Below are 16,528 nucleotides of genomic sequence, written 5' to 3' on the forward strand. Positions count from 1 at the left end.
ATTTGTGGCTCTCCTGACCTGCTGTAACTCTGCAACTGCCCAGCTTCACTTTCCAAGGCAATTCCTTTCAATTAAAGGCATTTGTGGCCCTCCTGACCTGCTGCCCAGCTTCACTTTTCCAAGGCACTTCCTCTCAAAGGCTCCATTTAAGATGGGTCATTACAGGAGCTAATTATCTGGAGCAGCAGAGAAAAAAAAAAAAGACATAAATCACTATTTCAAACACGAAAAACCAGCTACCGCAGTAGGACTGAGCTGGCTCTGCCAAGCACTATTGACCCACCTGCTTTCTGATCATGGCTGATGGCCCCTGAGAGCCAAGTCCCCGCTGCCACCGTCCACCCTGCGCTCGCGACGGCTGCGGGACAAGCCGGGCTGTGGGAGGCAGCCCTGCCCTCCCTCCACGAAGGGTCACACCAGCACACGCTGCTCCCTGCTCCTCCCAGCTATTCCCAAGTGGATTTTTTCCCCACCCCTTCCCACAGGGCCCGGAGGTTGTTACAGGTGCAGAAAGTCAGGCTGACTGTACAGGTTCTGCCGCAGCAACATGAAAGTCTTGTCCCTCCTTTATCGCCCAACAAACGAGACGATCCCCAGCGCTCCAGGAGCTGATTCACTGGGAGCAGCACCCACAGGAGCCTCACACAAATGATTCTACAATAAACCTCAGCAAACCGCTTCAACTGGGGAGATCAGTTTCTGAGAAGAGTTATCAGAAATGGAAACATCTGAGCTTCTGCTCTGGGACTTGAACAGTGACCTACATAATTTTATTATCACCATTCAGGACACGTAACAAACAACATATCAGTCAAGTGTCATAATAAGAAATGGCATTTGAATTCTTGTAAAGAAATAACAGAAAACACTCCTCAAAAAAGAGGAAAAGATTGCTAAGGAAATATTCTTTCCATCTTTCCAATCAATTTTTCAATCTTACACGATGAAAGACAGACAACTACAGAGAAGTGTACCAGTCATTCCTTTCTTCTTTAATACTTTAAAGTTAAAATAATAATAAAAAGATTTTTTACTGTACATTCACATTTCTCCTCTCCCCAGTGCTTTGCTTTTTGTTCCAAGAGGTTCAGAGCCCCCTTGCCATCAGGTGGGAAGCTGATTTTCTTATGAGTTCTGCTTACAGATTGGGGAACATCAGAAGGACCCTCTTTGATTTTCCAAGTCTGTACTCACAGCAGAAAAACGAGTTGTTCTCCTGAGCCCCTGGGAAATGTTTTGAAGTCTAAAAGAGATCAGTGAACCCACTGATGGAACATAATTAATAGAGGCATTCCGACACTCTTAATGAGAGTGTTTTAGAGGGAAGGTTTATCACGTCCATTGTTTAGTCCAAAATAAGTATTTTATTTTATTGCTTTAATTATATATATTTAAAATTTGCTGTTAACAGACCCAGATAGTAAATGATGATGTTTCAGCCAGGTTGTTTAATCCCCCTTATGCTCAGATAATTTAGCAAGCCTGAACCTTATGACAGTTACAGATGTATTTACCTAAACCAGCATCAATCATGTTAAAGGTGACACTTCTAAGCCTTTGTGTTTTGCTCACCATTGCAATCCTGTACTCTGAAAAGCCATTCTTGCTTCTCAGATGCACAGCTTTATTTTGAGTTGACAGTGAGAAGAATCTTAAGCACTGAAATGTCTATAAAGCTCCACATTCTCATCTCACCCTGCTACACAGGAGAAGAGAATTGCTTCTTTCTGGATTTATTTTAAAGGGTTTTAATCCACTTGAAGACTCTGAAGTTCTACATCACCTTTAAGCATAAATAGTGTCTATTTTAAAAATATGATTCACTACCATCCACCTGCAGGTTCTTGCCAGGGCATCAACAGATTCTAGCAAAGGTCACTTGTATTTCCACCTTTTTTTCCTGAAAGAGAGAGAAAATACTCTGTAACCAACTGATATCAAGGCATGAGGTGCAAAAACACTTCTTAAAAGCAAAATTTCTTCAATGAACTTTCATTTTTACTGCTGTTGTGAATCATTCCTAGAAGATTTCCTCAGGTTATCCCTGGTGCACTGTGCCTCTCCATTTGCCAGTCTCACCGTGGAATTGTTCCTGATTTTAAGATGAGACACCTTCCTTTTCTAGTAGTTTTTTTAAGGAGAAAAAAATCCCTACACCAGTTTGGGAAAAAACTGAGGCATAAGTACTGACAGTCAAATACATGCAAGAAAACTAGGGGAGAGCTCTGGACATTTCTTTAATTGACTGAGATCAACTTCACCAATTGACTTAATCAAGAAAGCAGCTTATTTTTCATTTCTTCCTCTGCCCTGCCTTTTTTTTTTTTCTTTAAAAAAGGATGGCAAGGTAGAGAAAAAGGCCGTTGCAGATGAACAGATCAGCCTGTTTTGGAGGAAGCAGGCTGTTCAGGGTGCAGGCGTTTGAGCCGACTCACACCGTGCTTCTCATGAACGTCGAGCAGCATCTGCACACCACAAGGAGTAACTGCAGAAAGCAAAAATCAGCGGGAGCCCTGCTGAGCTGCCCCCAAGGCCTCACCTGTCAGTGGGAAGAGGAGGATGTCTGTGGCACAGCCCCTCCCAGCACGATGCTGTTTTTGTCCGTCAGGGTTTTCAGGGTGGTGGTGGCCGGCGCCTGCAGGATCTTCCGTGACAGCCTCATCCTGCCGTCCGTGGGGTCACGGCCAAAGTATTTCACCTGGGACAAAACAAACCACCTGCACACTGGAAACGAAGTGCTGCCTGCACAGCAGGAGTGTGACACTGAATCCATCTAACTGGGACGATCAGGCATTTAACCTGCACAGAACGGGGATCCTACACGGCCGAATATTTTCTTCATTAACACAAAAATGAAAAAGATTCACTTGAATTCTAAAACACAGGACGGCAGTTCATTAGCATTTTAAAGTTTAGAAAAAATAATTACCTGAATTTCTTGTCCAACTTCTAATCCCAGGGCGCTGGGGTGTTGAACCTAAACCAGAGTTTTTCAGAAAAAAAAGGAAAAAAAAAAAATCAGGAATTCCTCATGCTCCACTTCAGACCATCACAGTGTCTCAGCACTGCCTTAGGAACGACAGGTTTCTAAATGTTACACAGAAAAACGTACTGCAGAGCCAAAGAACTTGGTGATGTGCACAAAAGCCCTGTCCAAAGCACAGCAACAGCTGATTTTTTGAAGCAGAGTTAAACTAAAGGGTGCTGCTAATCTAACAGATTTTAACCTGGAAACGGACTCGAGAGCTACAGGAAAGCGTTAGAGCTGTGATAATAAGTTAAAAAACAAATCGAAGTGCCCATTTTGTACTTGTCTGAGGGTGATCACCTTTCTCTGATCAAGCTGTGAATTATGAAGTAGCACCGGTGTCATGTTGGGATACAGTTTTACCATCACTCCAGAATCCCTGCAGCACAAAACAGCACAGTTACTTCAAAATACACCCAGAAAAACCTGTATTTCACTTTGCACATTGTCCCCAGAGCAAGCATTAGTAAACTAATATACAGAATTCTACTCTCCCCCTTTTAAAAATCTGGTAGCAACCATAACATGTCCACTCTTTTTTCCCTTAATCAGAAGTGGATGGAAATTTCTTATTTCAGGGCACAGTATTTCAGTAACAGGGACCATTTTACAAGACAAATATTGGGTTGAGAAGTGAAAAGCAAATTCATGCCACCTCTTTTGGATACAAAGGTGAAAAAAGGTTTGGGGTTGTATAATTTGTAGAGGCATTTTAGAAACTAAACAAGCAGCAGAAATAAACAGCCTTATCAGGAAATAAAATACTTTCAACAGAGGAAATACCAGAAATTAGGCTGGTGGCACTGGCACCTGCATAAGTGGCACACTTAAAAATCAGTTATTTCCCATCATATTTAGTTATCATCTATGTAAATTAAATAATTTCGACTTCTACTCCAGAGCAGTTTTTATACCTTATTTCAGTTATCGTGGCTGTATAAATGGCACCAAATTCCAAATTAACTTCTTGCTGTAGAGGGAGGGGAAAAAAAGAAAGAAAAGAAAAGATCAGGACAAAAATTCCCCAAAAGCAGATTGAAAAAGCTGCCAAGAGAAGTCTGTCCTTACATCATCCTTGCAGATCTCCCCAATAAACTCTCTTGCTTCGTGCATTGCACTGGGCGTGGGGGCAAACACCGAGTAAGTCTCCTCATCCAGCTGACTTACAGTCACACCTCAGAGAGGGAAATTTAAAGCAGAGGGGTTAGGTGAACGTTTCAGCAAGCAGCAAACTCACTTTCAGTGAGGACTTGCAGAGAGAAAAATGATTCTGCACCGACTCTTTCAGATCTCAGAGTTTCAATTGGTTTAAATCGTCTTCAGTTTAGGCACTGACCAGCTTTACATGCAACCCCATTCCAGATACACTTGTAAATACCTGGACAAACTCCTGCTCCATATGGGAACACAGAATTATTTTTACAGTCCTTTTATGGCAGGAAAAGAATTCTTGAAAGGATTTTGGGTTTTCACGAATGACTTTCCCCGGATTTTTAATAAAACTACAGCTTTCACCAACAGCTGATGGAAACTACAGTGTTTTGGAGCCACAGTGGTAAAATTCCTTGCACCTCCAGAGCAGTTTTCTGGCCAAAGGACTGCACCAAAGGGAAATGGGATTTTTCCTCCTTCTCTCCACCCCAACCCCCTGAGCAGCACTAATCAAGCTGGCAGAGCACTAAGAGTTTCAAGTCCCAAGCAGCTGAAGTAGAACATCTCCCTGCTACTCTACACACATCAACCCTTCCCCATCTTTACTTTGAGCATTGGAATACCTAAATATACGAGTCTGAAACAAAGGGAAACACACTGGGATAAATCATCACAGGAATCAAGAGTGACTCACCAGTCTGTGCTTGAAGCTTTTTAAGTTATAACCCCCAGGACCGATGAATCTTAATCTTTTCGACAATGGAACGTGGATAGTTTCTGCAAGAACATTTAAAGAGACTTTGAAATGCTAAACGGAAAAAAATCTTGAAAACTACCACAAGAAATAGGTCACATGAAGTCAGGTTTTAGTCTTCTATAGCTACCTGTAATATTTGCTAACATGGGTGTAATTACACCCAAGAACTGCAACAAATGAAGACACAGGATAGATTTGATGACTGTGAATTCCCTTAAACCACACTGCACCGACACCGAAAAGCAGAACGGGTACAGGAGCCCCACAAAGCTTCACTTTGATCCTGTTTTCTGGTGTACAGTCAAACAGTGCAATATAACCCCCCCCAAATAACTAACCTTCCCCAATAAATTAAAAATAACCCCCTAGGGCAGAGGCAGAAACATGAAAAATTCATTAAAAAGAGGTGGTTTAAGAAGTTTACTGTTAAAGAGGCAATTATGAAAGATATGAATTCACACAACCGACATTACCTACAACCGGTCCACTTTCTTTCCTGTTGGGTCTGGGCTTTGCCAGCGTTTGGTTCATGATGTGTAAAATCTCCCTCTTTGCAGCTGCAGGGGGAGGAGAAGGAAATCAATAATTTTGTGTGAGCTCAGAATGAATTTACCCAGTTTTTTCCATAAACTAGATAAATATCTCTTGATAAAAACCTGCCTCCTGCCTAAGTGGAGGATGTGTCCTGCCAGCTGAGCACATTTCAGGTGGGGCACGTTTGCTACAGCACAGTTATTGAATTTATGTACCTAGAACATCACATACTTTTTATTTCAGGGTGGTAATGAGATAAATCCGACTGCTGATAAGAACAACAGGGGGCAGCTCTGACACACTGGCCTGGAACTTCAGCTGAGCTGCCTGAGTAGGAATTACTTGTCCTTACTGAAATCTCACTGCCACAAGCGAGTTGGAAACTTCCCCGCTAATTAAATCCTCACTAAAGCTCGAGGCTTCAGTTCTTCACGTGCTTCAAGAATACCTGAGCTGCACGTGTCAGAACACAGAGAGAGTGAGTTACACTAGGAAATATAAGCTGGATTTATGGGAAATGAGGAGAACTTTGCTGATCTTTTTATAGCATTATCCCTTACCCACAAACTCCCTGAGGTGACCCAGACTTGCACTGAAGTTCTAAGAACTCACTGCTCAACAAACATTTAAGAATGGGCCTGAAGTTACTTTAGATTTAGTTTGGATCTTATTTATTAAACCAAACACGTTTTATGAAGATAAGTTTGTTTTTCTTCCCACAATAAGAACAAAAAAAGTAATGATTTATTATTTGTTTACACAAAACTTAGAATTTAATACAATTTATCATTTCATATGATCAAACAAGTGCAAATACAAAGATGGACCTACCTGTGGCTTGCTGAATGGCTTCCATGACAATTTTTATTGGTATTCCCGGCAGTTTTAGATCAACCTTGGCAAAGAATTAAATGACATCAGTATGGCAAGAAAATTTTTTAACACTTTCTGAGATTGAGGAAGATTCAATATTATCATACCTGCAGGGCAGTTATTCCTTTACTAGTACCTGCCATCTTGAAATCCATATCTCCAAAATAATCTTCAATTCCCTGCCAGCACAGAGAGAAGAAAGCAGATTGGAGTAACTTTATCCCACTGCCAGGTCCCACTATAATAAAAGTACACTCTGTGTTTCAAAAACCCATAAAAAATTAGTTCTGAGGCCTTGGAATTACTGCTGAGTTTTTCTTCAGCCTTATTTTGCTGTTGAGGATTAAACACTGTTCCCTTCTCTCCTTAGAAATTAAGAGCTTTTGTGGACAAGTTTCTGAACACCAGAACCACAGTTGATTTTGTGCTGCCAATGGCTGCATCATAATGTGCATTTTTCCTCCCCAGCAACTCTCCAAATGCTCATTCTCCACCCAATAAACCATGTTTCTCAGTAAATTATTCAAGAATTATTAATCTCTTCCTCCCAAAAGACAAAATTCGTTGAAAAAAAGAGAGTTCATCAAAGCTTAAAAAAAAATAACTAATTACACAAAAAAACCAAGAAATGTGACTGGACATTTCTTGGAGGTTTTTCAAAAAAAATGAGGAGTTTGGGAGACAGAACAGAACAGTAGTATTACCAGTAGCAGTGCTGCAGTATTAATTAGGTTAAGAGTTACAAAAGAAGGGCACAAAGGTGTTTTCCAGAATCGAGCAGTGGCAGTACCACCAGCGGCACACTCACCAGGATGTCTGTCAGCAAACGGTAATCCTCAATGTCCCCCTTCTCCTGGCTGCATTTGGTGATGAGCCCTATGGCCACCCCTGCCACTGCACTGGACACTGGAACCCCTAAGAGAGGCACAACAAAAATACATTTTGGAAGCCTTTGGTCATTTCTAGATCCTAAAGCACACGGTCCAGGGCAGTTTGTCCTCAGAAGTGCTGTATTTTGTACCTGCATCCATCAGTGCCAAACTCCCACCGCACGCAGAAGCCATGGAGGAGGAACCTACAGAGTTGGAATACAGGAATAAAAAAAAAAGGGATTAAATACTGAAAAACGGGCTCAACACAAGCTAATTTCCTCACCCTGCTGCACAAAAATGCCCCCAAATACTGTATTAAACTCATGATTTATGTTTACATCTCATACTGATACAAATGGAAAGAGGTCCATTGCTCATGACCACGCACATGCCTTTTATTTTAAGTTCTTCAAGTAACAGAGCTACTGAAAACATTCACATTGAAATCTATCATCTCTAACCCATTAAGAACCAAACTTAGCCTCCAGCACCAGTTTAAAACCAAAAAAAATAATACCATTAGATTCCAAGACTTCCGAAGTAACTCGTATGGTGAACGGGAAATCCGGGGGAATAACGGGTTTCAAAGCCCGCTCTGCCAGCGCCCCTGTTGAGAAACAACCCCAAACACTGAGTGATGATCCCCACACACAGATCAGATCAGACAGGAAAACCTCCAGCACGGGGCCTCTCCAGTGGGAACTCACCGTGCCCAAGCTCTCTTCTGTTCATGCCAGTGACTTTGCCGATCTCGTTGGTGGCGTAAGGCGGAAACTGCGGGGTGAAAAACAGAGGATTAACCCGCGGCTTGAAACGTGCACTCAGAGAAACATTCTCTGCAGTTTTGGTGCATCTCAAGGTAAAAACAAATGAAATAAAAAAAAATCTAATCAAATCACCACGTGACTTTTATCAGTCACTTCAGTTTGCAAGCCAGGACCACTCCGGGCAATGTTTGGTAAATGATTTACTGCCACAGAACAAAGGGGAATAAAACAGTGGCAAGGGAGCTGAGACACAACATGACAGGCTCCCTCCAAATAAACTTGTCCAACAACATAGCAGGAGGGTTTACTTCTGTCCTACAGATAATGGGACAAGATATGCCTGTTGCCTGTAGGAAATACTTTGGGCAAGTTGCAAAGCCTGAGAGAGATCCAAGATTGAAAAGCCCTTATTTACCATGTCAGCTGAACACATTAATAGAGCTCACCAAAAACGATAGTGCAGGTTCATCCTGATTTCAGCAATGACCTGCTCTTAAGCAGCTCACCTAATGTTAAGATATTCCAACTTATACAGACTTTTTAATATTAAAAATCACCCAGAGGCTTTTTAGGAAACCAGCACTTCTGTTTCGATCAATTCACACGTGAATTAAAATAAATACATTTCAGCAAATCTGGAGATAAATTATCTCCTTGGAAGTGATTGATTTAAAAGCAAGCCATGCAGCCCTCCTGTGAACCATGCAGAAAGCTGTGACACAGTAAAGCTCTCACCTCATAATGCAGCATGAAGTTTTTATCTTTTATGCCACTATTAATTAAAAACAAGACCATGTCAAAAAATGAGCAACCAAACATGTCTTACATACAACAGGTAATTCGAGACTATACTGATTTGCTTACAAAGGGACCCAGGGAAAAAACTTACAAATCAGTATTTGCTGATCACCCACAATTACCAAAAATTACAGAATATGGATCAACACCTCCAGGCCAGAAAACTTTAAGTAAACTTGAGACATTAAAATGCAAAAGCTCCCACACTGGTGATGAGATCACTGAACTGGAGGCTTTCAAGGGGAAGGAGTTTCACTTCAGCCCTCAGCTATAAAAAGTGTTAAAAGCACAAGAACTCGCTTGCTACAATAATGAATTAAATTTTCCTTGCTCCATTAAAAAGAGAACACAAATATTTTAAACATATAAACCAGACTGGATGTTTCAAACATGTGTGTATGGAATTAATGTCCCCTCACCACCGACTAGCTGCCATGATCCCTTGGGAACAGGCCACTTCCCAGTCTAACTGAAGACCTTTCAGTCCTGACAAATGTATCTGCTATCCCATGTGCTTCACTGCTCACCCTCTGATTACCCCTGCCAAGACACCAAACCACCTACATACCTCACTACTGTCGAGATCAGGTCTGATTTCACACTCGACTCCAGGGAGTCAAATGTAACTGTACAAAGGACCTGAAACAAAAAGAAACTAAAATAAAAAAATAAACTCCTCTTAAACCCTTCCACCCTCCACAACTTTTCCTGTTTATGAAGAATCAGGGAGAATGATTCCAGCAACAAGTAAGATGCCGTCACCTGTCACTCCTACAGACTTTTTTCCTCCTTTTCACAGAAATTTATTATTAATCTCTACTATTAATCTGCTTGTTAAAAAAAAACTGAGCTATTTAAGAGACTTGGCCAGCTGCAGCCACAGTGTTGTGCCTGTTTCCCACATAGGGGAACAACACTGAAAAGCAAATCACTGCTTGCAGCTACCACTAAAACAAGTGCAATGAGTCAGATCAATGGCTGAGAGTCTTGTAGGAAAAGGAGCCAGAAAAACACAGGAGACCAAATCTCCAGTACAGCCTTAACTCAATCCACCCAACAGCTGCCACTTTTGGCAAAGAAGAGAAAGAAAACATCTCATTAATGCTTTTTTTTGGGGGTAAAATTTCCCTTTTTAGCTCAGGTTCTGTAGAAGTTCCTTTTTCGAAAGATTTCTCATCCACTTCCCAACCCACACACCATTTCTGCTTCTTACATGTACATGAGAGGAGAAAAGAAACTTGGCATTTAAATGCAAGACCAATCTGTCAGTTTGATAACTCATTTCTAGTTCCTGACGTTTAAGTGGTACTACCTGTGTTTGACCCCTTTGAAACAAGGCTGATCCATGAAGCATTTTGAACATGTTCACTTCACATTTAATGTCCCTGAGGGAAGTCAAATCTCTGCCGTCACACCTGGAGGCACACAGAGAGGTATGAGATGAATGGATTAAAAAGCTGACAGATACACTGATTCAGGAGGAGTTGGACATGCTTACCTTCTGTATTCGTTCAGAACAAGGTTCCTAAAAATATCCTTTGAAACCACGTTGAAAGACTCCATGATTTCATAAGGCTCAGCCTCTGGGAATTTTTCTGGGGATAAAAAAGAAATTGCATCTGAAGTTGGAAAATGGATTTCACAGTGCTTTTACTGTAACTCTTCAGCAGTGCTAACTCCATTTAAGCACTCTCTAAATATGAAGAAGGCAGAAAATACCTTTCAGCTGCTCTTCTGTTTCAAGCCTGATTTTGTTAATTGCTTCATCTCTTGAAATCTAGAACATAGGATTTGCAAACAGTTAAGTCTACAGGGCAGGACAATAGCACAGGCTGGGGTTTTGCTGGGTTTAAAGTTCTGTAAAATTCAAGGAATAACAAACAGAACTGTCACACATATTCAAAAACCAGGTTGGGAAGGGTTGCAGCCTTTCTTGGCAAAGGCACAGACTGGTCGAGATGGCCAATGCTGGGGAATCCACCACTTCCCTGGGGAGATTATTCCAGTGGCTGATGGTTCTCCCTGTGACAAACTTTCCTCTTGTGCCCAGTCTCCCAGCACTATCCTGTACCTACTTCCCCTTCTCTTTTCCATGTGGCTCCTTTCAAAAAGGGAATCTCCATCTCCACATATGGCAAATAAATATTCTGGTAGATAACCACTGACAGAACAGTTTATTATTGCCATTGCAAACATATGCAAGGAAGGGAGATAAGTTTATACTTTTAAGAACTAGATCTTACTGATTGAATTGTGCAAATTATTAAAAAATAATGATATAATGCCTGGAGTACTTACTTTATCGTGGCTAGAATCTGTGAACACTGCATAGATCTTGTTAGAAGCAAGTCTGCAGGAAGAAAATGAATAAAGTTTTAAAAACACAGCTTAAAAATCCCTTATATAATTAAGGTGTTTGGGTTTTTTTTTGAGGACTAAATATTTGCTTTCACTGCAAGCAGGAAAGCACCACAGTGATATCTGTAAACATCACCAGCCCCAGCCAGCCCCGCAGGATTGGTTCTGAACTCACTTCCTGGCACATTCCACGATCTCCTCGGGAGCCATGAACAACTTCTGCCCCGTTCTCTTCACCGCCCCCCGCTCCTTGACCAGCTGCTGGATGCCCTGGATGATGTGCTGGGTGTGCTTCACCCCCACCTTGATGGCGTGGCACAGGTCCTGCTGCAGCACGTTCTCAGCCGTTGCTTCCAGCATCACTACCCCAGGAAAGGTAAAAAAATTCAGCGGATTGCTGGTCTGTTGGTTTTTTTTGGTTTGGTTATTTCTATCATTGTGTAAAAATACAAGTTGCAAGCATGAGGAATCCTCGAATGGGCACCTATTTGATGTTCAAGCCCTCAGCAGATCAAAAAGAACCCACTTACCCACTTGACTTTGTGGAGCTCCAGCGACAACCAGATTCAAAGCGCTGGAAGACATCTGTTTGCGAGTTGGGTTGATAACAGTCTCCCCATCGACCAGCCCCACCCGTACTGCACCTGCAAGGAAACCCCAGAAAATTACTGCTACAATAAGGAAGTTCTTTCAGGCATCATTTTACTTTGAAATCTATAGAACTAGCAACAATAATTAAAGCTATAGATAATTTTTAAAATATCAGCATGCTGATTGTATATTAAGAACAAACGTGGAAGACAAAATTACCCATTCCTGAGTTACTTTTGGGTACTATTTCTGGGTAAAGACAATGCCAAGTATTAAACACACAATGCTGTGAGTCTACTGGGTTTTTTTTAGTCACTTGAGCAAGTTTTTGAGAAAAAAAAAAAAAAGGCAGGTGACAGCAAAATACAGCTAAAAATTTGTTCTTGGCTAGATCATTTCTTTTCCAAAAAAAATATTCATAACTAAACAAACCTCCTCTTGAGTTCCTGGAGAAAACATATTCTCATCCAGCTATTTTCAAAACCATGCCTTTCAAGACTAAGTTACTATTAAGAAAAAAATAAATTATTGATCTCTATACTCCACTACTTCTGCTTATAAACCCTTCCAGAAATTTATTTAGTCAAGGGAAAATAATCTTTTGAAGTGCAATAATCCTACCCATTGTAAGTATTTTCAGTGCTTGAAATTCAATATTTAGATTCAGCTTCTTGTTAAAAAAAAACTAAAGCAGGAACTGTGCTCTAGGTCTTCCACTACACTCAAATCATCCCTAATTTCAAGATATTTACTTACCAATAGGGCCATTCCAGGGGATATCAGACAATGCAAGTGCTGCAGAAGCTAAAATAAGACATAAAAGCCTGGATCAGGGAAAATGGATCCCATGAAATCCCACACAAGCAGCGATTCCTCCCCACCCTCTTACCTCCATTAATTGCCAGAATGTCAGGATCATTGACACCATCTACTGCTAAAAGATTACAAAGGATCTGGCATAAGATAAAAGACAATGAATAATTGTGTCCTACACCTTTTTTTTATTAGCTGTCAATACAAAGCTAAGGACAGTAAAGCAGAACATTCCACATATCCACACAAGCCCAGACTGCAAAATGGAAATTTGTGCAGGTATTTAAAATAGAAAGCTGACAAAAACCCCACTAATGTATAACATTATGCCATATATAGAACACCTGCTACTGGCCCTTCTTGCCTCTGTTGTGCAGAGATTTCAGATCTATTCTTCTATCTGGACAACAAAATTTGGAACTTGGGATGCAATGAAAATAATTCAACGACAAACTAAAAAGCAGCACTACACTATTAGAATGGTTTACAAAGTGTAAACCCTCCCTGGATATTCATAAAAATCATTTTTCATGAGGCACTGCCTGTGCCATGCGAGATTCTCATTGCCCATGCCCCAGCTCTCCCTGCTGGAGGGCACAGGACCCACCTGTGTATCATAAAAGTATCCTCCCGGGAAGAGGGGTCGGATTGACCGATCTGCAGAAGAAACAACCAAAGTCTAAGAAGCAGTTGGTTTTCAGTAGTTAGTGTTCAATTTGTCCTGCCATAACCCCCAATAACCTGACCAAATTATTTAAATGAAACACCCAGAAAAGGCACAGAACCCAGACAGAGATTTAGCATGACATACACAACCCTAAAATTCCAATCAGGACTGATAAACAAGGAACTACAGCTCGATTTCCTGACATTCCCACAGAAAATCCACTCTGCAAACAGCAGCTACAAAGGGCTGCATCCTCAAACACCCAGGAGAACGTCACAAAGCATTTAAAATACATTGTAACTAAAATGTTGCAGCCCACCTATGACTCTGCTTGTAAGAATTTCTTTGTCAGTGGAGCCGAGCTCTCTTCTCAGGTAGTTTGTAGGGATCCTTCCTGCTGCAGCTGCTTTCTGTCGATAGTCAACCTTGGAAAACAAAGCAGATTCCTGAACAGAACTGACACTTACTGCACAGCCACCTAGACACTCAGAAGAGACACCTTAATTAATAATAGAATTACATTTTATATACATTTTATAATCCAATCCCTTGCTCAGAGCAAGGTCAACCCAGAATTCAGATGACACAGATCAAACAGGCTCTGTTCCAAGGTAGAGCCCTGAGGGACCCACTGTTCCTCAGCCTCAAGGTGGAACACAAATCATGGAATCACAGACTGGTTGGGCTGGAAAGGACCCTAAGGATCATCCAGTTCCAACCTCAGTCCTGTAGTTCCAATCCTTAACAGTCACAGCCTTTTGAGCCTTGTAATCCATGTGCATTCCTCACTGCCCCCAGTGTCCTGAGCTCCACTGTTTGAGGACTCTGCTGCTAAATCCCCCACAAATGATCACAAAACAAATGTTCTGGGAAGCACTTACCACTAATGGCATGAACTGAGATGGAGCAGGCTTGGTTTTGCTGACTGCTGTGACCATCACCGCTGTGTCACCCAGCTGGGTTGAAAAAAAAAAAAAAAAAAAAAAAAAAATTGAATTTACCTTACTCACAAACTAAACTATAAAACCCAATTATTTTTCGCAGGACACAACCACATAAACCCAGTCTTTATGCCAATATTTTTGCTTTTCAAACACAGTTTTTTCCTATAAAACACTGTCCTTTCATTGGTGATTAAGTTGCTCCTCGAGTCTCTATATCCCACATCTAACAGGCTCTGATTCCCTAAGAATGACTTTTAAGATGCAGAAACTTTGAAGTTGCACAGATTTTCACCACTTCTTTTGTTTTACCTGAACAACAGCACATCCATCAGCAAACTTGGCGAGTTTTCCAGAAGACAGCTCCATCTTCCTAAGGGAAAGACACACTCTGTTACTCATGATGAATTCCAGTAAGTTTTCCAGCAATTCTGCTTTAATCTGCAGCCCCAGCTGCACAGAACAAAGGTTACGTTTCACACAAGACAAACATCCACCTCAGGTATGGAAACCGAAACTCTTTGGCCAAAAGTGACCAAATTTCCTTAACCTGAATGAGCTTTTGCTTCGAGTGTCCTGCTCCTTTCTCCTGTCAGCTGGAGTTCCAGCCATGCCCTGGACATTTTGTCAAGCTGTACTCACAGACACCCATCAGCCTCTCAATTTACTGCATCCCTAGGGCTCGTTATTCCCGAATCCCCCTGAGGGATGACCAGGATGATTCCACCGATTAAGGCTCATTCTCTGTGTGTTTTCAAGCCTATCAGCAAAGATCGCCATCAAAGAACATCCTTAGTTAAGCCAATCTCGACAAACTCCGCCTTTCGCACCAGTTTCCCCTCACGTTCGCCTCCTCTCCCGCCGGGACAGCCCTGACCGCCGCACCCGCTCCCCTCAGAGCCCCTCACCTGCCGCCCACCTCCACCGTCACGGCCTGCCGCTGCCCGGGCCCCGCCGCGGCGTTCCTGGCGGGCACCCAGCGCAGCGCGGAGCGGCCCGCGGGCAGGGCCCTTCCCCAGCGCGCCGCGGCCCCGCCGCCATCGCGGCCCAGCGCGCCCAGCGCGGCGCGGCCGCAGCTCCTGGCGGCCGCCATTGCGCCCACGGCTGGAAGAGGCTGCGGCGCGATTGGCTGCGGGCGGGGGCCCCGTGCAGTAAGGCCGGAGCCCATTGGCTCTGCTGCTCCCGCGCCGCTTTCGGGTCCGTACGGGCGCTACGGCGGCTGAGGGGGGTCAGGCGGCGCAGAGCGCGCGAAGGCGGGAACGCCGCAAACCTCGACGACGCTCGAATTCTGAGGTAAAAAGTGTCAGAAAAAGGTTCGAACCGGCGCCTGAGGCGGCTTTACAGCAAGATTAGGATGAAACCTGGGGGAAAACCTGCCCAAACGCGTCTCGGAGTGAGGGAGAGGACATCTCCGCCGAGTGCCGCCTTTTCCCGCCACTGGCGCCTCAGGAGCCAAGATGGCGCCGGGGAGAGGGACCAACGTTACCGCCAAAAATTCGCGGCCTTTCCTGAGCGGAAAAAATACAGGTATTTGGAATTTCTTTGCTCAAAAGACCTTGTTCTGTGCCTCTTGTGTTCAGAGTTGTAACACTCCCACCAAAAAAAAGAAAAAGCCAAAAAACCCCGACCCAACCGACAAACCTTGCTCACGACACACACAAAAAATCCCTCAAAAACCAAAAAACCCCTACACATTTCAAGCTAAAGAATTGTGATTACACCCCCTGAATCCTTTCATTGACTAATCTTACAGTTGTATTAGTTACAGGTCCCACAACAGCGCCTGGGAATGGGAGTGTGGCAACAACATCCAGAGACACCAAATCCAAGGTCAGGCTCCTGTCCAGCAGCTGAAGAGACTCCTCCATCAGACCAGTCCTCACTTTCCTCCTCGGTAAGGTAAGAACAGGAATCCTCAGTATTTTTTTAAACCGGGAACACCAAAGTATTTTCCTAAGTGCACCAGGAGGGTTAAGACAGTCGACATTCCCTCATCACAGACTTGTGCTGTTACATGCTCAGAGTGTCACTCAGGGGACAGTGGTTTTATTCTTTCATTAATTCTTTCCTCAGTGGAATGCAAAATAGATTAGTAATTAGCATTATTTATGTTATTTCTGTGGAGATCTGATCACATCAACGGTAAGATAGATCCATGTGGGATTAAATTAACATTAATCGTCACACATCGCTTTAAACTCGTCTGCCATCTGGAGCTAATGATTTAAATTTGACAAATATTTAATAAAAAATCCCCTTAATTACTTACTACTCTTTTATTTCAAACGCTATTTTGATATTACTTCTTGTGTTACCGATCTTTTCTGTTTACTGGATTTTTTTGTTAAAGCTGCATTTATAGGAAACAGATTCACAA

General features: G+C 42.5%; 1 protein-coding gene across 1 annotated transcript; it reads right to left on the minus strand.

The window, feature by feature from the left end:
- Positions 1-742: 742 nt before the first annotated feature.
- PNPT1 (polyribonucleotide nucleotidyltransferase 1) lies at positions 743-15,244 on the minus strand. The gene is given in 30 exon segments (XM_050316988.1): positions 743-1,900; positions 2,540-2,698; positions 2,930-2,977; positions 3,329-3,407; positions 3,943-3,998; positions 4,097-4,203; positions 4,875-4,898; positions 4,901-4,957; positions 5,411-5,494; positions 6,303-6,366; positions 6,452-6,523; positions 7,153-7,259; positions 7,366-7,419; positions 7,734-7,823; positions 7,924-7,990; positions 8,719-8,755; positions 9,350-9,420; positions 10,094-10,196; positions 10,280-10,376; positions 10,501-10,558; positions 11,080-11,131; positions 11,315-11,501; positions 11,670-11,783; positions 12,487-12,534; positions 12,620-12,683; positions 13,151-13,200; positions 13,530-13,635; positions 14,092-14,166; positions 14,464-14,524; positions 15,060-15,244. Coding segments are annotated over 29 exon segments (2,373 nt in total). The 3' UTR covers positions 743-1,900; positions 2,540-2,542.
- Positions 15,245-16,528: the final 1,284 nt, after the last annotated feature.

The sequence above is a fragment of the Myiozetetes cayanensis genome, unplaced genomic scaffold, assembly GCF_022539395.1.
Source record: "Myiozetetes cayanensis isolate MyiCay16 unplaced genomic scaffold, myiCay2020 scf2-11, whole genome shotgun sequence".
Taxonomy (NCBI): Eukaryota; Metazoa; Chordata; class Aves; order Passeriformes; family Tyrannidae; genus Myiozetetes; species Myiozetetes cayanensis.